General features: G+C 32.1%; 1 protein-coding gene across 1 annotated transcript in view; it reads right to left on the minus strand.

Annotated features, from left to right (window-relative positions):
* Window positions 1-296: 296 nt before the first annotated feature.
* Window positions 297-25,282, minus strand: part of LOC101895505 (ATP-dependent Clp protease proteolytic subunit) — an 86,523-nt gene continuing 61,537 nt past the window's right edge. Inside the window, exon 3 of the mRNA XM_059130005.1 lies at window positions 297-639. Coding sequence (XP_058985988.1) covers window positions 415-639 — 225 coding nt within the window. The 3' untranslated portion in view covers window positions 297-414. The remainder of the gene's footprint in view (window positions 640-25,282) is intronic.

The following is a 25,282-nucleotide window of genomic DNA, read 5'->3' on the forward strand; positions in this document are numbered from 1 at the left end:
TCCTTCTTTTACTGTTTATAATGCTGTGGAATTGAAATTGGGTTTCAATTTGCTCAAACCAAAGGAAATCCCATTGCTTTCAAAATTTGGAAACTTAAATTGTTATTGTTGGGTTTGCTTTTAATCCATTGCCTGCAGCAAAACTCGTCGAATCGCCTCCAAATGTAGAGCCTTTGAATTTTACAAAGGTTGCGGAATATCGGGGTCAATAATATGTTGGATCCAATCTGAAAATACATTTTTTTTAAACGACAAATAAATTAAAATTGTATGTTGAATAATAAATGAATTCCAAGTAGTTTGGAGTGCCACACATGTTTTTAATTGAACACAAAATGTTGTTTTTATTATGTTACTACATTGTCGTGTTCTTCCATGATTTTTGAGAAAACATAAAATTAATCAAGCTCGAAGTTATTCTCTTCCGCCATCACTAGCAGACATTTCAGGAGGGTGTTCCAATATTTGATCAATAAGTCCAAGTTGTTTTGCTTCCTCTGGAGACAAAAAATTGTCTCTTTCCATACGTTGATATAAAGCTTCGTAAGATTGACCAGAGTGTTTCACATAAATTTTCGTAAGTTGCTTTTTTAACTTGATAATTTCCTCAGCTTGTATTTGAATATCTGTCGCTTGACCCTAAAATGTAAAAAAGTGAAATTAGAATTTGAATAGCTCATAAGATCTGTATCAGAACCTGCAAGAAAGTGCAAAAAACACGTTTCAGTAAACAGCAACGGTAGAGAAACTCATAGGAAAGTTCTATTAAAACTTAATAGTCTATTGACTTAGAAAAGTTTTGAAAATCAATTATAACGTAAAATAACAACGACAACAAAAAAAAAACAGATTAAAATTGTAAGCAAATTATTACAAGTAGCAAGGTTCTCTAATATAATATACAGTTTAACCTCTTTCATCCGGGCGAATAACCTGTATGGGGGGTTTTGAATTTGGATGTCTATTAACCGTACAGAATAATAGCTTTGTTTTGTGGAAATGCTGCTGATACACTCTATTGCAAATCTATGCCTAGACACTATTGCGAAAGGAAAAGGTTCAATCTGAGAGAAATAACAAATACTACCAATCTCCCAGTGATTTATAAATCTAAAAAGATATCTAAATAAGAGGACATCTTAACAACGTTGGCTTCGGTGCAAAGTACTTTTGCTTCTAGATAATTGTCCAATACATCCATGCGCAATATCTTCTAACATATGAAAAAGAAACAGTAAAATTTCTTCCACCACTTGCTTAATTTAGCCTATGAATCAAGGGATATGAGTCATTATAAAAGTATTGAAATATATTCGGGACGTATTAGAATCCTCTTTTGCAACACACAATTGAAAGTGCAAATATTCCATTTATGTCTCCGCAATAATAAAGCCCTTTAAGGGAATTATCTAGATTTATATGCTTGCAATTATTTTAAACAATATGTTAAATCGAAATATTTTGGACAACACTGCATTTTTTCTTAAAAATTCATCTGGACCAACATTGGCAACATTGTTTGCGTGTCGTTTATTTACATTTTTAAATAGCTGTAAAGAGAAACATACAAATCAGACGCAAACGTTGAACGTGTGTTTGTCTGTTGTCGACACAGAACACATGTATTGTGCTTAGGACTGTTGGTATTGAAAATGAGGTATGTCGCTTTAGTTTTTCGTATAGCCTACATATAATGAAACTTCTGATATTCGGTATTTTGTAAGTTCGTAATGGGTTCTACCTCCGGTGGCAAAACATATGCAATTCCTATAACTATAAGTATATCCACATGTTCGAATTGGAATTTGCTTAAAATTCTCAATGGAATTATTCCAAATATGGTATTAGGACATGCAAATGGTGACAATCCATGCAGGCGATCTATATAGATTCTTCTTTTGGTATGACAACCATATAACGGTCCCACCCATTTTGTTGTATTTTGAACATTTTAACTGTGTTCCTGTTTTTATAATATAAATAAAAAATCGTGTATATATACGTCAACAAAGAGCAGCTGACTGACATTTTTTGTTTAATCAAGAGGGATGTAGAAATCGAGTCGATATAATGGAGTGGATTGCTTATTTGTATATTTTGTAAGTAGCGAGTTACGGCCATGTCAACAACAATTCTCACCTTATTTTATCTTCTAATATTACCTTGTATCCATTTATTCAAATTTAGAAGCTGAAGACTTAGAGGCTTAAGACAAACTGATGAAGGAGAAAATCAAGGAGAATTAGTCAACGAGGATAATGTGATTTATCTCCAACTTGATGGAATTGGACCGATATTGTCCACTTTCATGTGACATATGAGGATGTGTAAAGTTGGAGATAAATCACGTTATATATCCGACATATATATATATATATATATATATATATATATATATATATATATATATATATATATATATATATATATACATATATATATATATATATATATATATATATATATATATATATATATATATATATATATATATATATATATATATATATATATATATATATGCAAAATAAAATATATTTTTTGAAATTGTTGACCATTTGTGGAAGAATGAATGATGAATGAAATGAATGAATTATGAATTTTCACAGCTGAGATATATATATATATATATATATATATATCTCAGCTGTGAAAATTCATAATTCATTCATTTCATTCATCACTCATTCTTCCACAAATATTTTGCACAGATAGAGATAGTAGCGGGGCAACAACTGGTGAATTTTGCGATATTAAGTTATTACCAGAAATAATAAAGATTTTTTTTTTGGGCGAACTACAGGATACTCCAATTTATTATAAGTGTTTTCAAAATAGTTGAAGTGAGAGTAAACTTTTGACTTTAGACTCCTTAAATAGACGGTAAAAGTCAACCTCCAAGGACCTACAATTTATACACGCCCAGCGAAGTCCATTTTTTCTATCGGTTATTACATCAAATTGCCTACCAGTAAAATCACATATTTAAAGTGACCATGATTTTCACATAGCCAACAAGTAATAAAGCGTTCATTTTCATTGGTAATTTTACAATTTTTGTATAAATAGGCCATTGTGCAAAACTTGCAAAATCTCTTCGCATACAATTTAAAATTGATCTTGACCACATTATCAAGTGATTTGGCTAAAAAATTGTATTTAGGCTATCCTGGGGCAGATAATCATCTTGCAGTTAATTATCCACATAGGCATTTATTTAAGTAAAGTCCCCACATTGTTTGTACCCCCAAGTCGAATTTTCTAACCACTGTGTGATCAGAAAAGAAATTTTGTATTCTATTGAACTTGTAACCCTCAGGAGAATATTTGTTCGGAACGCAGATTAGGGATGTACGTCTATATGAAATAAACACCGAAATCAGCGCACAATTTAAATGAAAAAAATTCCATCTTATTTTTTCCATGAATATTTATTTCTGCATTAAAGGCAAACAGTACGGGCCATATATATATATATATATATATATATATATATATATATATATATATATATATATATATATATATATAGAGAGAGAGAGAGATTTCAGTCGGAAATTGAAAACCACGTCCAAATCTTCTTCATAACTTTTTTAATACTACTTTTTACTTGTTATATTATTAGAGTAACACCTGTCACTGTCAGATGTCAGAATATGTTGGACAATTATCTAGAAGCAAAAGCACTCCCACCCTTTATCGAAGGTTAATAATTATATTTTTTGTGTTTTACCATACGAGGAGTAGGTTTGTTTTATATTGTTTTCTATAATCGCTTTCAGATATCCGCTCATAAACTATGTAGTATGAAGTTCTTAACATAAACTTTCTTATGTGTTCCCTTTTTTCTGGTCTAGGGGCAAGGTTTATTGTAATTTCCTGCGGGTTGGTATACAGATCACTTTTTTATTTGTTTATTTATCTTTCGATACGATCTATATCGATCTTAAATTTGCAGTTAAAAGGATAGCCAAATAGATATCACACACTCACCATTGGTTAAGCTACTCATAAGGCATATTTGGTGTGTATGGTTTATAATGCTTTGGTATATTGCGATTATTTTGAAGTTATTGCGATTAAGCCTATTAGAATTAAACACCATCCAAGCTCGACTCAAGATCTAGTAGGCAACTTTTCACAGCAAAGCTTGTTTTCATAGCGATGGAATTTTTGTTCACAACAACTACATTGCTTCCAATGCATACACTTGTTATAGTGCTGCTGCAGAAAAACAGGTTAACGTTTCGACGTTATCTAAGCGGCACATTTGGTGTGGATGATGGCTTAGTGGGGCTTTTCTTTGAAATGCAGTAATTATTGCGAAGTTATGCGAAGTAGACACCCGAACCATCAAAGTTCGATCCGAGTTCTAGTAGCAAATCTTTTTCAACCCAAGGTGCACATTTTCAGCTGACCTCTTTGGCAAAGTAAACACTATCATTTTGTTTGTTTACAAACTGCTGGACAACGAATGTTTTCTCATCGGAGAAAACCCAATTCGGCAGTTCACCACTTCACTCTTTAGCTCTTTTGGGTCTATTTTCTTTCTGTTGCGGTGTAAATTTTTGCACTTTTTGGAATTTCAATGGCTATACCCCGAGCTCATTTTTCAATATTTGCCGAATGGAATATTGCGATATATTCAGCTCCCGACCCATTTTTCGGCGACGCTGCGACTCCGGTTTCGATCCATTCGCTTCTTTACTTTTCGAACCATTTACTGTTTCACTTCCTTGAAGTCGGACTACTCTACCAGTATCTCGGTAACGAGCGATGGTACGAGACAAAAGATTTATTCACATTAAATGCTGGAGTGCTCTAACGATAGACTCTTGTGGTTCTCCAGCCAAATATAAAGAAATCACTCTATCACGCTTGAATTCCATCACGAATAACTTTTTTTCTGCAAAATTCTCACAAAAATACTTTTGTACGCTTGTTAGCAATATAATGAGCTGTGACTGGAATAATTTGAACAGCTGTCGGACGAGTGTCTTAGAAATGACAGCAGTCTGAATTTGGTTGCAATTTTTTCATCTCACCCTGTGACTCCTAAAATCATGATATCTTGAAAATGGTAGTTATTAGAAAAAAAATCGATATGAACATTTTTATAGAAAGTTTTATGAGCAATCAATCGCTCGTATCTATATATATTAATTTTAATTTGGGTTTCTTCTGTCACCATGCCCACGTTTGCCTAATTTCTAAAGTTTCAATAAAAAAGTAATAGATGAAGCCTAAAATTCTAAATAAACCTACCAAGAACAACAAAAAAGATAAAATAAACAATATAAGAAACGGAGAAAACCATTCGAAATGCAATGCAAGACAAATGAAGTCTTGACTAATATATATCAATAAATTTAGCATTTTATATAAGACATTTTAAATACTGTCTAATACTATTAAAAATTTAAATAATTACAATAGTAGTTTTAAGGGATAGTTTAACTATTTTTGGTCTATTGAAATATCACTGTTGAGACTGGGAAGTAAACCCAAAGCCTTTAGATTGTTAGCGTAAAGTTAGATTCACTGTAATGGCCAATAACACGTTCGTAAATTGTTTATAATTGTCCATTTATATTTGTTTCTTTAAATGCATACGCGACATATCGATTGTTATTTAAAACAAGTAAAAAGGTATCGGTCGGTTTTGCCGACAGATGTATACCCTCAGCCAATGTTCGATTTCTTAAAAATATTTTGACTTCTGTTATTTATTTTGAAACTCCTTACCCCCTATGGAGTGGGTTTTGAAAGAATGGGTCATCCATGGATCATCCATTTATATAGGACCTAAATAAATATGATAAAAATACTATTATGAATATATAAGCAAATCGAACATTTATATCCAATTTATGGGAAATCTTAAATTCCATATTCATCTCAGGATTCTGGTTGAGAGACATATATTTGGATATAGCAAGTCATAAAGAATCGCTGTTGATGTTTTCGCAATTTATGACTGTTAAAAGTATTGAATCCCTTTGTGGGTAAGGTATGTGTGAAAATTGAAGATAGTTGGATCCTTATTTCGGTTTTTCAAAATCTTGAACCGTAGGTGGAGCAGGTAGCAAAAGAAAAAGTCCGATCTCTACCATCATTATAACAGATCTTGTGTTGATGTTTAGATGTACCTTTTGTGGAATGGAATCGGATGTTTGTGAGGGAGGGTACCAGAAGAAGCGGATATATATATATATATATATATATATATATATATATATATATATATATATATATATATATATATATATATATATATATATATATATATATATATATATACATACGCCTCCTTTTACGCCCACTATTACGATTTATCTAAAATCTTTATATTTGCCAAAATAGTGAAGATATCGGTTTGAGAATTATTACACGAGATGCTGTTGGCTTTCCATCCAACCATAAGTACTTATTTAGGGGCTGAGGAACGCGCCTACTTTTAAATCTATCTCTCTTTATGTAAAAGAAAGTTGTGTTAGTTACTACTCTTATAACATAAAGACCGCCGGTCTGATTTTAACGATTTAGACAAATTCGGAATTGCCTCTTGGCAGAAAAGAATAAAATCCAAAAAAATCGCGTCAAAATGTGAAATTTGAACATTTTTCATTTTGACTTTTAAAATGTACAATAGTAATGTTTTATATTGCATACTTTTTTCCATTTTGACTTACTATTTTCGAATGTACATTTGTAGTGTTTTTTTTTTTTGGAATTCTAATATGATGTGTAGGTTTTTTTTTTTTTTTGGGTAGTATAAAGCCACAACGGATAAAACTGTTATTTATAGATTTTATGTATTTATTCGTAATACCCAATAAATACATAAAATCTGGAACAATTTTATCCGTTGTCGCTTTATATGAAAATTCTAAGATCGGGCAAAATCGACAATTTTTCAATGGAATAGAATTTCAAAATAATAGTACATTCTACCGACAAACTTCGTAAGGACCTTTAAAAATTTGCCGCAAAAAAAATCAGCGAACCAGTTGAAGATTCTTTTCCTTTTTTCTATATTGAAGTGTACATTTTTTATTGGTTTGAATTCTGAATGAATAATATTAAAAATGAATTGAGGACGCAATACGATGTTAAATGCTTTCTGCTCCAGGACCTACATCGTGCTTCAGCTGGAAGATTCGAACACAATTAAACAAACAAAAATGACCAAAGAAGCGTTATGGGGCTAATTTCAAAAAGTGGACCTGCTTCTTTCAATAAATTGTCAAATGAGAACACAAAATGCAAAATACATTGGGACTGCAATCAGTCAAATACCGACTATAAAGAACGCAAAATAGAAATTCTACCTAAACATTCAAGATACCGTTAATCGCTTTGCCAGGTCATGATATGGATCATAACCCCTGATAACGGAACAACCCGATTTCAAGTATATTCTACATTTTAAACATATTTTTCGTACTAATTTTAGCTTATGTTGATAATTTAAGAAGAAACCATCTTTGCAAAGAATTATCACGTTTTGGTATGAAATAAACTCCGAAATGTCAATCTGGGACTCATTCAGTCGGAAATTGTGGCAGAAACATGAAAAAAATACGCCCACTATTACGATTTATCTAAAATCTTTATATTTGCCAAAATAGTGAAGATATCGGTTTGAGAATTATTACACGAGATGCTGTTGGCTTTCCATCCAACCATAAGTACTTATTTAGGGGCTGAGGAACGCGCCTACTTTTAAATCTATCTCTCTTTATGTAAATGAAAGTTGTGTTAGTTACTACTCTTATAACATAAAGACCGCCGGTCTGATTTTAACGATTTAGACAAATTCGGAATTGCCTCTTGGCAGAAAAGAATAAAATCCAAAAAAATCGCGTAAAAATGTGAAATTTGAACATTTTTCATTTTGACTTTTAAAATGTACAATAGTAATGTTTTATATTGCATATTTTTTTCCATTTTGACTTACTATTTTCGAATGTACATTTGTAGTGTTTTTTTTTTTTTTTTTTTTGGAATTCTAATATGATGTGTAGGTTTTTTTTTTTTGGGTAGTATAAAGCCACAACGGATAAAACTGTTATTTATAGATTTTATGTATTTATTCGTAATACCCAATAAATACATAAAATCTGGAACAATTTTATCCGTTGTCGCTTTATATGAAAATTCTAAGATCGGGCAAAATCGACAATTTTTCAATGGAATAGAATTTCAAAATAATAGTACATTCTACCGACAAACTTCGTAAGGACCTTTAAAAATTTGCCGCAAAAAAAAATCAGCGAACCAGTTGAAGATTCTTTTTCTTTTTTCTATATTGAAGTGTACATTTTTTATTGGTTTGAATTCTGAATGAATAATATTAAAAATGAATTGAGGACGCAATACGATGTTAAATGCTTTCTGCTCCAGGACCTACATCGTGCTTCAGCTGGAAGATGCGAACACAATTAAACAAACAAAAATGACCAAAGAAGCGTTATGGGGCTAATTTCAAAAAGTGGACCTTCTTCTTTCAATAAATTGTCAAATGAGAACACAAAATGCAAAATACATTGGGACTGCAATCAGTCAAATACCGACTATAAAGAACGCAAAATAGAAATTCTACCTAAACATTCAAGATACCTTTAATCGCTTTGCCAGGTCATGATATGGATCATAACCCCTGATAACGGAACAACCCGATTTCAAGTATATTCTACATTTTAAACATATTTTTCGTACTAATTTTAGCTTATGTTGATAATTTAAGAAGAAACCATCTTTGCAAAGAATTATCACGTTTTGGTATGAAATAAACTCCGAAATGTCAATCTGGGACTCATTCAGTCGGAAATTGTGGCAGAAACATGAAAAAAATACGAAATTATAAAGCAACTTTATTGGATCTCCACCGCAAACTTTAAATGACAAACAATTAATGTCCATCTTACGGTAATCGGAGCAAAAGAGTAATTTTTTGGCTATTCTGACAACATTCTGCCTTCAAGTATGAGGTGGACAAAACTGAATACCACGCAGTACGGGATTTTAAACGTTGGAAATGCAAATTTCAAATTATAGCTCATTTGAATGCTTTTTACAATATCAAAAATTGAGCTGAATTTTCACATGGGGCTATTATAGATGTTCTTTATCATATAGGTATTTAACACTCAAATTAAAGCCTATAGCTGAAAAATAAGATCAGGGCATTCAAAATATCTAAAACCGACGGTAATTATAATTTTTGCCATGAATATTAATTCATATTTAGTCATGGAGTCATTACTCATAATCAAGTCATTACTTATAATCAAAATTGGAGTAATTTTAATGGCGTCATTACTTATAATCAAAATTGTGCCGCCTACATAAGTCAGATCTGTGATTTATTATGCTTTAAAGACTAAAAGTACGGGCCGGCAACGCGGACCGGGCCAGCTAGTCTATATATATAAATCAATTGTTTTTCGTTGGTAATGGAATCAGTTGAGAACGGCTGGAGCGATTTGCATAATTTGTTGTACAAACGTTCGTCATACACCGAGTTAGGTTTTTAAAGAAAAATATATTTACCACGCCAACATCTACGCCCACTATTTTGATTTTTCTAAAATCCTTATTTATCCAAATAATGAAGATTTCGATTAAAAAATTATAACACGAGATACTGTTGACTTTTTCTTCAGTTCTAAGTATTTGTTTGGGCGCTGAGGAACTGACCACGCATACTCTATATATATATAAAAAATTGTTGTTCGTTGGTAATTTTTTTTTTCGAAATATTCGTTCTATCCCGAGTAAGGTTTTTATGCAAAGAAAAAGTGACCACGCCCAATTTTTTCGATTTATCTAAAATCCTAATATTTGCCAAAATCATAAAGATGTCTGTTCTACAGTTAGTATACGACGTAATCTTATCTCTCCCTCCAACCATAGGTATCTGTTTGGGGCCGGAAGAACTGGCCACACCGACTTCTTTAAATCTATATGAAAAAAAAAAATAAAAAAGCATAGTAACACGTCAGTTGAGAACGGCTGAGCCGATCTTTGATAAGGAGTATTGTGTAGAATTGTTTCAAAATGGCTTTTGCAAAACATTAAAAATCTCAACGTACTTTTAAATTGAGGCTATGCCTAATGGGGAATAGAAAATATATATATTAAAGAAAGTTGTGTTAGTTACTACGCTTATAACTTAAGAACCGCTGGACTGATTTTAACAATTCATACAAATTCGGAATTGTCTCCTGTCCGAAAAGAATAATATCCAATAAAATCGCGTAAAAATGTGATATATTAACATTTTTATTTTGACTTTTGAAATGTACTATAGTAATGTTTTATTTTGCATGATTTTTTGACTTACTTTTTTTTAATGTACATTTGTAGTGTTTTTTATATTTTATTTTTGAATTCGAATATTAATACCTATTTATTTTTCTTTCTTGAGAACTGAAATTGATGGCGGGTTAGTAACGAAATATGTGGTGGCGAAACGGAATAGATGATATCGAAATAATTTAACGCGGTCACACTTTTTTTTCAAAATCGCTAAAAATCGCGAAAAAGAGATCTCATTGCAAAAATTCTCAAATCGGGACAAAATCGAAAAAAAATTTCAATGGAATCGAATTTTAAAATAATAGTACATTTTATTGACAAACTTTGTGAGGATCTTTGAATCAGCGTACAAGTTAAAGATTTTATCAATTTGTTATTCTTCTTTTGTCAATTTTTTTCAATTTGTATCATCATATGGAAAAATGAAATAAGTGCGAAATACGATGTTAACTGACATCTACCTTTCAACTCCAGGGCCTACAATTTCTGACTGGCATCTTGGTGCAATATGATGTTAAATGGCGATCTTTCATGTCTAAAATTGGGATCTAGCTTTCAACTCCGGGACCTACATCGTGCTTCAGCTGGAAGATGCGAACACATTTAAACAAACAAAAATTACCTAAAAAGCCTAATGGCGCTCATTTCAAAGTGTGGACCTACTCCTTTCATGTGAAAATAATCCGTCCAATGAAAGCTCAAAATGCAAAATTCTTAGGGAGTACAATCAGTAAAATACCAAATATAAAGGGTGCAAAATAGAGCGAGTGGGACTTTTAGTAAGAAAAGGATTTCTATCCTTCCAGAAATTCTTCCCAAACATTCAAGCGAGTGGGACTTTCAGTAAGAAAATTAAAACATGAAAAAATTACAAATATAAAAAGTAGCACGGGACCGAATATTTGTTAAATCGTCATTGAATTATACTATGATGAAAAATATGGACTTTATGGGGTCTCCAACTTACAATTTAAATGGCAAATAAAATTAATTCGCATCTTACGGTAATGGGTGTAAAACAATAATTATATTTGACTGTTTTGAAATCATTCTGCCGTCAATTATGAGGTGGATAAAACTATTTTTACTTATTTAAATCACGCGAATTTTTTTCAGTTTGGCATGCTATGTTGTTCTGCTATATTTTTGATTTGGCCTCTATTTGTTATCTTGTATTATAAGGGGTAGAAGAAAGTTTTTTATGTAGGTCGATATTTCGGAGTAGTGCCCATATAAAGGCACCTCCTGATTTTACCATATTTCAAAGGATTTGGCTAAAAGTTTGTATTTGGGGGGGTGAAAATCTTACACAAAAATTTCAACATATCTATATATTTTAGAATTTTTTCCATGTAATAGTACCCCCTCAAGTCCACCTTTTGGCGGACAAACAGACCGACATGGTTAGTCGGACTTATGAGGACTCTAATGCACAATCTGAGGTGCTAATGGGCTTAAAAAAGTAATTAACTTTGGATATTTTTAAATCCGTCAGCCCTCAATTATGAGGTGTACAAAATACAGAAAATTCCAAATTACTGCTTATTTGACTGGAAAATTTTGCTCCGATTTTTACCATACTAAAAATTAATTTGATCCCTTACATGGGGATAAGATTGATATATACTTTTGTATAGATTTGTGTAGCACATCCACACATTTGGAGCCTACGGTTTAAATATTGAAGCCCACGGCTTAAATACGGGTACAGGTATTGTAAAACATTTTTAATCGACCAGTACGTGAACACTTATATCAGTCATATCTGTGAATTATTATGCTTTGACAAATATGCATAATAGACTAAAACTACGGGCCGGCAACGCGGACCGGGCCAGCTAGTTACTTATATTATTTATTGTAGTATTAGAATGTAATCTAGATATAAATACGCTTTTTTCTAGGAGGAACTACAATTAGATAATCACATTGCATTGGTGGGTGTGCTGTAGGATTTGACGTATTATCACTTACAAAAATAGGGGGGACGCTATGCAAATGATGTGGATTTTGCTGGACATTAGATGGAGCTTCAGAAGATAAGGTTTCGATCTGAGAACTTCGACTTTCACTTGCATTGGAAACAGCAGGTGATGACCTGCTGGATGGCGAAGATGAAAATTGCAACGGAGGCGCCCGATGGTTGTCTGAAGACACATTTTCAGTATTATTTTGTAGCGGGGCAACAACTGATGAATTTAGCGATATTAAGTTATTACCAGAAATAATAGTTAAAGTTTTTTTTTTGGGCGAACTACAGGATACTCCAATTTATTATACGTGTTTTCAAAATAGTTTAAGTGAGAGTAAACTTTTGACTTTAGACTCCTTAAATAGACGGTAAAAGTCAACCTCCAAGGACCTACAATTTATACACGCCCAGCGAAGTCCATTTTTTCCATCGGTTATTACATCAAATTGCCTACCAGTAAAATCACATATTTAAAGTGACCATGATTTTCACATAGCCAACAAGTAATAAAGCGTTCATTTTCATTGGTAATTTTACAATTTTTGTATAAATAGGCCATTGTGCAAAACTTGCAAAATCTCTTCGCATACAATTTAAAATTGATCTTGACCACATTATCAAGTGATTTGGCTAAAAAATTGTATTTAGGCTATCCTGGGGTAGATAATCATCTTGCAGTTAATTATCCGCACAGGCATTTATTAAAGTAAAGTCCCCACATTGTATGTACCACCAAGTCGAATTTTCTAACCAATGTGTGATCAGAAAAGAAATTTTGTATTCTATTGAACTTGCAACCCTCTATATCTATATATATATATATCTATATCTATTCTATATATATATATATAAAAATCAATTGTTGTTTGTTGGTAACGGAATCAGTTGGAAACGGTTGGACCGATTTGCATAATTTTTTGTACAAACGTTCGTCATACCCCGAGTTAGGTTTTTAAAGAAAAAAATATTGACCACGCCTCCTTTTGCGCCCACTATTACGATTTATCTAAAATCTTTATATTTGCCAAAATAGTGAAGATATCGGTTTGAGAATTATTACACGAGATGCTGTTGGCTTTCCATCCAACCATAAGTACTTATTTAGGGGCTGAGGAACGCGCCTACTTTTAAATCTATCTCTCTTTATGTAAAAGAAAGTTGTGTTAGTTACTACTCTTATAACATAAAGACCGCCGGTCTGATTTTAACGATTTAGACAAATTCGGAATTGCCTCTTGGCAGAAAAGAATAAAATCCAAAAAAATCGCGTAAAAATGTGAAATTTGAACATTTTTCATTTTGACTTTTAAAATGTACAATAGTAATGTTTTATATTGCATATTTTTTTCCATTTTGACTTACTATTTTCGAATGTACATTTGTAGTGTTTTTTTTTTTTTTTGGAATTCTAATATGATGTGTAGGTTTTTTTTGGGTAGTATAAAGCCACAACGGATAAAACTGTTATTTATAGATTTTATGTATTTATTCGTAATACCCAATAAATACATAAAATCTGGAACAATTTTATCCGTTGTCGCTTTATATGAAAATTCTAAGATCGGGCAAAATCGACAATTTTTCAATGGAATCGAATTTCAAAATAAGAGTACATTCTACCGACAAACTTCGTAAGGACCTTTAAAAATTTGCCGCAAAAAAAAAATCAGCGAACCAGTTGAAGATTCTTTTTCTTTTTTCTATATTGAAGTGTACATTTTTTATTGGTTTGAATTCTGAATGAATAATATTAAAAATGAATTGAGGGCGCAATACGATGTTAAATGCTTTCTGCTCCAGGACCTACATCGTGCTTCAGCTGGAAGATGCGAACACACTTAAACAAACAAAAATGACCAAAGAAGCGTTATGGGGCTAATTTCAAAAAGTGGACCTGCTTCTTTCAATAAATTGTCAAATGAGAACACAAAATGCAAAATACATTGGGACTGCAATGAGTCAAATACCGACTATAAAGAACGCAAAATAGAAATTCTACCTAAACATTCAAGATACCTTTAATCGCTTTGCCAGGTCATGATATGGATCATAACCCCTGATAACGGAACAACCCGATTTCAAGTATATTCTACATTTTAAACATATTTTTCGTACTAATTTTAGCTTATGTTGATAATTTAAGAAGAAACCATCTTTGCAAAAAATTATCACGTTTTGGTATGAAATAAACTCCGAAATGTCAATCTGGGACTCATTCAGTCGGAAATTGTGGCAGAAACATGAAAAAAATACGAAATTATAAAGCAACTTTATTGGATCTCCACCGCAAACTTTAAATGACAAACAATTAATGTCCATCTTACGGTAATCGGAGCAAAAGAGTAATTTGTTGGCTATTCTGACAACATTCTGCCTTCAAGTATTAGGTGGACAAAACTGAATACCACGCAGTACGGGATTTTAAACGTTGGAAATGCAAATTTCAAATTATAGCTCATTTGAATGCTTTTTACAATATCAAAAATTGAGCTGAATTTTCACATGGGGCTATTATAGATGTTCTTTATCATATAGGTATTTAACACTCAAATTAAAGCCTATAGCTGAAAAATAAGATCAGGGCATTCAAAATATCTAAAACCGACGGTAATTAGTCAGATCTGTGATTTATTATGCTTCAGATCTGTGATTTATTATGCTTTATGCATCTTCCAGCTGAAGCACGATGTAGGTCCTGGAGCAGAAAGCATTTAACATCGTATCAATTCATTTTTAATATTATTCATTCAGAATTCAAACCAATAAAAAATGTACACTTCAATATAGAAAAAAGAAAAAGAATCTTCAACTGGTTCGCTGATTTTTTTTTTTGCGGCAAATTTTTAAAGGTCCTTACGAAGTTTGTCGGTAGAATGTACTATTATTTTGAAATTCGATTCCATTGAAAAATTGTCGATTTTGCCCGATCTTAGAATTTTCATATAAAGCGACAACGGATAAAATTGTTCCAGATTTTATGTATTTATTGGGTATTACGAATAAATACATAAAATCTATAAATAACAGTTTTATCCGTTGTGGCTTTATACTACCCAAAAAAAAAAACCTACACATCATATTAGAATTCCAAAAAAAAAAAAAAAAAACACTACAAATGTACATTCGAAAATAGTAAGTCAAAATGGAAAAAAATATGCAATATAAAACATTACTATTGTACATTTTAAAAGTCAAAATGAAAAATGTTCAAATTTCACATTTTTACGCGATTTTTTTGGATTTTATTCTTTTCTGCCAAGAGGCAATTCCGAATTTGTCTAAATCGTTAAAATCAGACCGGCGGTCTTTATGTTATAAGACTAGTAACTAACACAACTTTCTTTTACATAAAGAGAGATAGATTTAAAAGTAGGCGCGTTCCTCAGCCCCTAAATAAGTACTTATGGTTGGATGGAAAGCCAACAGCATCTCGTGTAATAATTCTCAAACCGAGATCTTCACTATTTTGGCAAATATAAAGATTTTAGATAAATCGTAATAGTGGGCGTAAAAGGAGGCGTGGTCAATATTTTTTTCTTTAAAAACCTAACTCGGGGTATGACGAACGTTTGTACAAAAAATTATGCAAATCGGTCCAACCGTTTCCAACTGATTCCGTTACCAACAAACAACAATTGATTTTTATATATATAGATTATGTTAAATCTAAAATACATAATCTTGAAGAAAGTGATTTTAAATTGTTTAAGTTTAATTCCTTCTCCGCTCGTGAAATTTCATCGTTTGAGCCAAAAACATATGTGATACTATTATTAATAGTTCATTCTGGCCCGATGACATTTTAGTAAAAGAGTTTGTATTCGGAGAAAAGCGTAACGCACTTAATCCTGTCCGTACTTCCAACGCTATGTAAGCTTCAAAAAACTAATAGAATCGGATTCGTTACAAATGTTATACCAAAATGTCAGAGGTATTAACTCAAAACTTCGTCAAACTTATTTAAAATCTTTTGGTTCTGATTTTAAAGTCTTTATATTTACTGACACTTGGCTTAAACCTGAAACCTAAGACACGGAAAATTTTTCTGGGCGATTTGAAGTTTATAGAAATGATAGAGTAAATAGAAACGGCGGAGGTGCTCTAATAGCTGTACATAATTCCATTACGTCTGAAATAGTTGTCACTGAAGATCTTAATATATAATTTATATGTGTCAAACTATTATATCGTGGTAAATATATTGTTTTAACTTGATCCTACATTCCTCCAAATTCAGACTTTGAAATATACATTAAGCACGCAAAGCTTCTGAAAGATGTTTCATGTTTAAAGTCAGCAAATTTTGATCTTATTTGTCTTGGTGATTTCAACTTACCAGGTATGTCGTGGATCCCTAAAGAAAATTCCACAGACCATATTCCTGTATCGTCTGCAGGCTCAGCTAGTAGAATGGACGAATTCTGGGAATCTATATTTGACCAAGGACTTTTCCAAATAAATAATGTTTGTAATGTCAAGAATAGAATTTTAGATTTAGTGTTCTCACAACCGTTAACCTTTCATTATGTAGATGTGCACCGTTTGTCGAAAATTAACATAGATATGTTACATACTATTCTTTCCAACACAATCTGGCGTCTTGAAGGTGATATTGATTATTGCATTTTCGACTTTTATAATATTTTGAATGATGCCTTTAAACTAAATGTCCCTAGTTCAAATTACGCACCAAAAGTAAACTTTTTAAGAAATTTAAAAAATTTAACACATCTATAAAATACTCCAATTACTCCAAAGCTCGAAATAAGTATAATACTGACAATTTAAAATGTCATTCGGCATATCTACAATGAATTAGAAATAGTTTTCAGCGCAACCCAAAAAACTTCTATAATTTCGTAAATTCTAAAAGAAAAGTTCATGAATTCCCTAGCTGTATGAAATTCGGCAGCACAAAGGCTACCGATGATTCTGATATTGCACACATTTTATCAGATTTTTTTCAGAATAGCTATTCAACATTTGCAACTACTAGCAATTACAGCTTTAACATTAATAGACTGAATTTTTTGCCCCAAATTTTGCTTACGGAAGAAGATGTTTTAAATGGTTTAAAATTTTTAGAAGATCCAGAAGGAGTACCGGCAAACGTTTTTAAATTATGTTCAATTGAATTATACACACCACTTACGAAATTATTTCATTACTCCTTATCTTTAGGCTACTTTCCTTATTTTTGAAGATCTAGTTATATAATTCCTCTCCATAAAACTGGTAGCAATACCTAAACTGGCGCAATACCTAAACTTTTTGAATTTTTGGTTTCGCGTAGGTTAACACACTTTGTGGCACCAATTTTTTCACTTTGTCAACACGGTTTCATCAGAGGTAGGTAAACTTTGACTAATCTTATCGAATTAACGTGCTAAGTTAATAATGGTTTTGCTAATAAATTTCAAACTGATGTAATTTATACTGATTTTGTAATGGTCGTTTCAAACAACCCTATTTTTTTTAATTGCACAAAATCCAATTTTTTTCTTCAAGGTATAAAAACAATCAATATGCCAAAATATTTTAATATTTTGTTATATTAATTTATAATTTTTTTTAATAACGTGCATTTAAATGTAACGTCTATTGTTCGGTTTGCCAACTACGACTTTATACATGTAACTAGTTCACCGTGAGGTCACCTAGCCCAATCCCATGATTACGATGATTTAGTACAACTAACTTCACCTTAAAATTGCGCTCATAGAAAAATTCATCAAAACTTCCTTTTCTAATTCAGCTTTTCTTGAGGTTACATCGCTTAATAAAACAAAAATAACTTGCAAGTCCAAGTAAAATCTTTCTAGTTTTAAAACTACTTAAAAATTTTAAGAAATTCTTTCTGAATCTATATTATAAATTTTCATTGTCGAATCGCGCATAAAAATATTTTCGGGAAATAGATATTACTTTTGGTTCTAAGCTAACATGCTCATCATCCTCCGAACTTTAAATTCCAAAGTGATATCCCTTTGTGTCAGAATGTCGAATTGAACATTACCACAAGAATTACTTAAATTCCCCTTAGCAACAACGACACACAGTGGTCAATTATTACAATTATTGTTCTTGGGTACCCTAAAGACAACAACAATGACGATCGATTAAAAACAACAACTGTACTAAGTCTACCGACGCCAGACAGTCTTAATTCTGGGTACTGAAGCAGACGACAACAACAAAAGCCATATGTATGTTACGAATTCCCTAAATCAGTAAAGGGATCGCATAGCAACAACCAAAACCAGCTTTACAATTTACATATGCATACGTCATCAATATCAATGCAAAAATTATCATCCACCTGCTTATGCATATTCCAGTATACCAAAGCGCAGCAGCAGTTCAACATAATAGTCCAAGATTTTTATTGTCTACAACTCATTAGTTGATTTGATTCGAACAGAGTGATTAGACAAATCCCGTATAACATCTCATATCATAAATATTAAAATTTAATTTGTTTAAATAATATCTTCCTATTAATGCATAGTTTGTAAGTAATTATATTCCTCCATTGCCACATCATCAGTAAGGCAAAATACCATCTTATTACCAATTAACGTGCAGCAGAAAAGGGCCCTCTTCGGCAGCTGTGGACGTTACATAATAGAAGATGGCGCCCAATGTGGGGCAAAAAGAATTAAAAATGCACACTTACAGATTTAGAATTCTCTAATTTTTGTAAGAACAATATAAATTGCTGTGTATCGATTTAAATATAAGGGTTAATCTCTTTGTCTGATACAAAAAAATGCATTTAAAATGATCCAGCAGCAGCATGAAGCATGATGGTTTAAAATATTCTTTAGCTCTTTCCATAGGTAATATTTTAGAGATCAAAAAGAACATAACGTTCTTGATTGACAAAGTTTACTTTTAGACTGAAATAAATATATTTTGGTGTCATTCTGGAAATTAGTTTCTTGAACCAATTCCATCGGGGAACTAACCGAGGATTAGACGATTTATAGAGCTTTCGTTTTGGAGTTAAATTTTGGAACTTGACGACGTTTTGATTCGGTGCTCTACAACTCTACAGTCTAACTATTTAATTGGAAAATAAGATTTTGCAGTCCGGGATTTCTTATCCATTAATTGATTAGGAAATTATTGAGAAAGTAAATGCATATTTCCACTGGTTTGATCTGTAATGTAATAATAGTAATTGTACTGTACTCCCATATCCCAGTTTGTATTCCTATATATATCTTTGACACCAAGCTCAATATCATATGTTCCAGAACCTATGAAAATGAAACACCCACCTGAATACACACTTTTTGTTTACAATATCATGAAAAATCCGTTATTGTCAATCTTGAATTATTAATTGATTAGTTATTTACCCGCACATAGGTCCAGTACCAACAATGCACTAGGTGAAGCTTCCAATTTGGAATCCATGACTTTATTTGATCCCACAAATGAACCTATGATTTGCCATAGTTGCAACGAACCGTTGATAGGTCAAGATATTTTGTCCTTGAACAATTGCTCTCATACATTCCATAGTAATTGCATTGAAAGTCATATGTCATCATCGGCTGAATGTCCTTTTTGTAAATTGCCATGCTAGTTATTTGATCTGAGAACGATTTCCATAGGTCCTCGACCACAAACCAAATCAGCGCCTAGGGGAAAAGTACGTGGGGCTATGTCAAGCAAGCATTACAATACTAGGTATGCCAAAAAGAATGTTTTTCAAGAACAAAACAATTTACTAAATCTTAGCACAGATTTACATGGTGCTGTAGGGATAACTCCTACTCCCCAAATGAGGAATAATGAACCTATGCAGAAAACTCACCATTCTTTTATTCTCCAACTGGATTGACCGTCGATGAATTTTTATATCGAGTTCGCACATTAACAGAAGACAACTTTAACAGTGACTTCTCACTTCTTTGTAAAAATTTAAACATATTATTGTACGGTAAGGCCCGGGAACGGTAATGGAGGTATCGGAAAAATGCCAAACCCGTATTATGGGAAGATTTCTGTGATGCCATTAAATTCCAATATAGAAATTTTAAAACGTCCTTCGATATCCCGTATAACATATCATAAATATTAAAATCTACTTTGTTTAAATAATTTCTTCCTGTTAATGCATAGTTTATAAATAATTATATTCCTCCATTGCCACATCATCAGTAAGGCAAAATACCATCTTATTACCAACTAACGTGCAGCAGAAAAGGGCCCTCTTCGGCAGCTGTGGATATGAAAAATCCGAATTTGGTGAGTGTTTGATTGGTATTATTTTTTGCCTTAGTAATTTTTATACAAAAATAATAATCCAGCATTGAAGTGAATTTAAATATTTAGTGAATTTAGAACTGAGATTTTTGCTAGATTATGAAATTTTTGATAAGTTATAAATAAAACTAAATCTATTTACATATTTTTAATATTATAAAAACTAAGATTAAAGTAGAAAAGAAGTAAAAAGTACGAGAAAAATGTGAGTAATAGAGAGCTTTAAAGAGACTTTAGAAATATGTTTGCATTTTTTTAGCTTTTCGAATTGAATCCGTATTTCCATTTGGCTTTTTTTTCTTAAAATTGCAAATATAAACGGAATTAGTGATATTATCAGTTTTTAACTGCAACCAATTGTACCATGAATTTCTGAACTCTGGGTGAATTTTTTTTGTGTGTCCAGAAACAATTTTCTTTTTAATAAACCCATGTATATGTATACAATATAAAACAAAAAAATGCCGTGCGAGTGAATTAACTTACGAGTGTTTCAGTGAAAGGTAATGGTCAGATGATAAATTAGTTTCTTTGTTTCAACTTTGATTTAGGGGTTCTTTCAACTTGATTGCCGCTAGAACCAATGGTAGGGAGAGTTGAGGCAAGGGCCTCATTACATCTCGAGGACCCATTTAAGAGGCCAGGTTTTCAAAGGATATATATTTTCATTTTTTTCTGTAAAAGGGGGCAATTGTTGATTTTTTAGTCCATTCATTAAAATGTAGAGTTTAAAAACTGTTTTGCTAGCCCTATTAATGGCTCCTAATGTCCTATTCTTCTAGAATTCTGTGTAAAACTTTAACCTTGAAGTAGGAGAAGTTTGACTTCTCGATTGGTACGTTACAATTTTAGTAAAGTTTTTGACACTGTCATACATAGTTTATTACTCCACAAGCTCGATATAATGATCTCAATGATCTTCCGTCAGTTGTAAGGTTTTCCAAAATTCTAATGTTTGCAGATGATGTTAAGCTGTTTATTAATCTCGATTCTCTCAATAGCTCATTACACTTACAACATGATCTACATTCCATTGTAAATTGGTGTGGTATAAATGGCATGTCGTTACTTCGTAGGTTCATACAAATTGGAGAATGTAGACTCATTTATTGATCTTGGTGTTATTTTGGACAGTAAACTTGGTTTTAACTTACACATTGAATCTAGCGTTAATAAAGCAAAGTCTCTTCTAGGTTTCATTAAGCGATGATCTAAAGAGTTTGAAGGCCCCTTCGTAACTAAACGTTTGTTTACTAGTCTAGTGCGATCTACATTAGAGTATAATCTGTGCTGTGGAATCCATTTTGTAAATGTTACTCTAATTCAATAGAAATAGTTCAAAAACAATTCATTATATTCGCTCTCAAGGGTCTGCTCTGGAGTCCTGCTAAAGCAATCCCCCCCCCATGAAAATCGATTAAAACTTATAGATCTTCCATCGTTAGAAAGAAGGCGTTTAATGCTTATTTTTAATAATAGTAATAAGAGCTGCCAGATTTGTATTTTTGCTCGTTGTTTGGTGCTTTGTAATACTAATCCTTTTCCTAATACAGGCTAATGTTTTACTGTAGCTAGTGTTTCCCTTCAATACTAACCCTCCATGGTGCGGACTATGGGGTGTACGCGCTCCCTACGTACGAGTGGCGTTGAGACCGAACGAAAAAAAATGAAAATAGAGGCCAAGACCCCAAAAATAGTTTAAATCATATGATGGTTATACCAAAACGTGATTACTTTTTGCAAGGATGGTTTGGCGAAATTAGTATGAACCAGTAAAGAAAGTCCTAAAGTCGGGCGGGGCCGACTTTATGATAACCTACACCACTTTGCTAATTTAGTAGAGCTACACATAACAATTAAAAGTTTTTATTGGAGAAATCAATCATACACGCTATGATTATAATTTAAAGTTCAAAAGACTAAATATGCAGAAGCATTTGTATCTTTTAAATTCGGAGTTGTATTGGCCATTTGGTGCACAATTAATTTGAAATCGGCAAAGTATATATATGGGAGCTATATCCAAATCTGAACCGATCTCGATAAAATTTGGCAAAGATATTTCTGAGCTGTATTTGATATATTTCCCTGAATATCGTTGTTATGGAGTGCATATTACGGCTGTGGGTAACAAATACAACAAATCGAATGAACAATATATATGGGAGCTATAGCTATATCTGAACCGATCTTCAGCAAATTTGGCATACTACCTTCTAGGCTCAATTCGGTCGTATTTGCCAAATTCAATCCCATTTTGGCAAATATTAGACGTTTGGTGCACAATAAAAGGTAAATCGGACGAAGTTATATATGGGAGCTATATCCAAATCTGAACCGGTCTCGATAAAATTTAGCAAATGTATTTCTGAGCTGTATTTGATATATTTCCCCAAATACTGTTGTTACAGAATGCATATTACGGCTGCGGAGGAAAAAAAATAACAAATCGGATGAACAATATATATGGGAGCTATAGCTATATCTGAACCTATTTCGATCAAATTTGGCATACTTATTTTCAGGCTTAATTTGGTTGTATATGCAAAATTCCATACTATTCATATTGATATTACACGTTTGGTGCACAATTAAAGGCAAATCGGATGAAGATATATATGGGAGCTATATCTAAATTTTCACCGATTATCTCCAATTTCAATAGGGTTTGTCCTTGGGTCAAACAAATGCATAAATTAACTCATAAAGTGATTCTATGGAGATCCTCAAAAGTGACTATATCGCTTCCTTCTCCATGTTACAAACAAATGTACAAAGACATAATACCCTGACCACCTTGTGGTGTAGGGTATAAAAATAGGGTTAAAATGTAAAATATACTTGAAATCGGGTAGTACCTTTATCCGGGGGTTATGACCCATATTGTAACCTGCAAAAGCGATTTAAAAGTAACTTGAAAATTAAAGAAGGTATCCATTTCTTAATGTTCAATTCGCTGTACTATTTTGCAACCTTTATATTCTGTATTTTACTATATATACACGGAGGCACATTCCTATAAACGCACATAATATTCTTCTGTATTTTTGTTATATCTTTGTTGTTCTCATCCAAAAGCAAAATTGAACTTTTTTAATAGGAGGCAACATAACGGTGCTTTTTGAAAGTAAACATTTTTTATTTCTTATTCTTGTTGTTTAGTTTAATTATGCGGTCCAATGTTCTTCGTGCTATTTGAAGTGGAAGATTCCTATAAAAGCAGACGTGAAATTTCTTTTTAAAAAAGATACTATAAATTAAATATTATCCATTTTAGTTTTTTTTTTTTTTTCATCCAAAGGTGCGTTTCAAGTAATATCGTCTTAATTTTCTGGAATTATTTATATATAAAGACTAATTTTAATGATTTTTAGATAAGTGGTTGTCCCACTTCTCTGACGAAAAGAAATTTAATCTAGGCGGTCCTGACTCATACTCATGTTATTGGCACGATTTGAGATCAAACGATGTTCGAATGTCGAAACGTAATTTCGGTGGCGGCAGTGTTATGTTGTGGGCAGCATTTTCTTCACTAAGTAAATCGAAAATATGTTTTGTTCCTACAAAAATGCATAGCTCAACTAATACCGAACTATTGGGAGATGCTCTTCTCTCATTTATGGATGAAAAAATGGATGAAGATAGCATATTCCAACAAGATGCAATCCATGTTTCAAAACAATCCAAATCTTGGTTTAATAAACATTGCATTCCTCTTTTGGACTAGCCAGCTTGTAGTCCGGACTTAAATCCAATAGAAAACTTGTGGGGATACATGGCCCGTAAAGTTTACGGAAATAATGCCCAGAATGTCAGCATAATGACTGTAACGGAGCTAAAACTACGATTAAAACAAGTATGGGAAGAAATCGATTCGGATATCCTCAAAAAATTAGTAGAATCAATGCCAGACCGTATTTTTGAGACAATCCATAACAAAGGATCATCCACACATTATTAATACTGTCTGAACTCTGGGTGAATTTTTTTTTGTGTCCAGAAACAATTTTCTTTTTAATAAACCCATGTATATGTATACTTTAGAAATATGTTTGCATTTTTTTAGCTTTTCGAATTGAATCCGTATTTCCTTTTGGCTTTATAAAATTGTTTTTTGTTTTCTAAAAATTGCAAATATAAACGGAATTAGTGATATTATCAGTTTTTAACTGCAACCAATTGTACCATGAATTTCTGAACTCTGGGTGAATTTTTTTTTTGTGTCCAGAAACAATTTTCTTTTTAATAAACCCATGTATATGTATACGATATAAAACAAAAAAATGCCGTGCGAGTGAATTAACTTACGAGTGTTTCAGTGAAAGGTAATGGTCAGATGATAAATTAGTTTCTTTGTTTCAACTTTGATTGATTGCCGCTAGAACCAATGGTAGGGAGGGTTGAGGCAAGGGCCTCATTACATCTCGAGGATCCATTTAAGAGGCCAGGTTTTCAAAGGATATATATTTTCATTTTTTTCTGTAAAAGGGGGCAATTGTTGATTTTTTAGTCCATTCATTAAAATGTAGAGTTTAAAAACTGTTTTGCTAGCCCTATTAATGGCTCCTAAAGTCCTATTCTTTTAGAATTCTGTGTAAAACTTTAACCTTGAAGTAGGAGAAGTTTGACTTCTCGATTGGTACGTTACAATTTTAGTAAAGTTTTTGACACTGTCATACATAGTTTATTACTCCACAAGCTCGATATAAT

Source organism: Musca domestica, unplaced genomic scaffold, assembly GCF_030504385.1.
Source record: "Musca domestica strain aabys unplaced genomic scaffold, Musca_domestica.polishedcontigs.V.1.1 11, whole genome shotgun sequence".
Taxonomy (NCBI): domain Eukaryota; kingdom Metazoa; phylum Arthropoda; class Insecta; order Diptera; family Muscidae; genus Musca; species Musca domestica.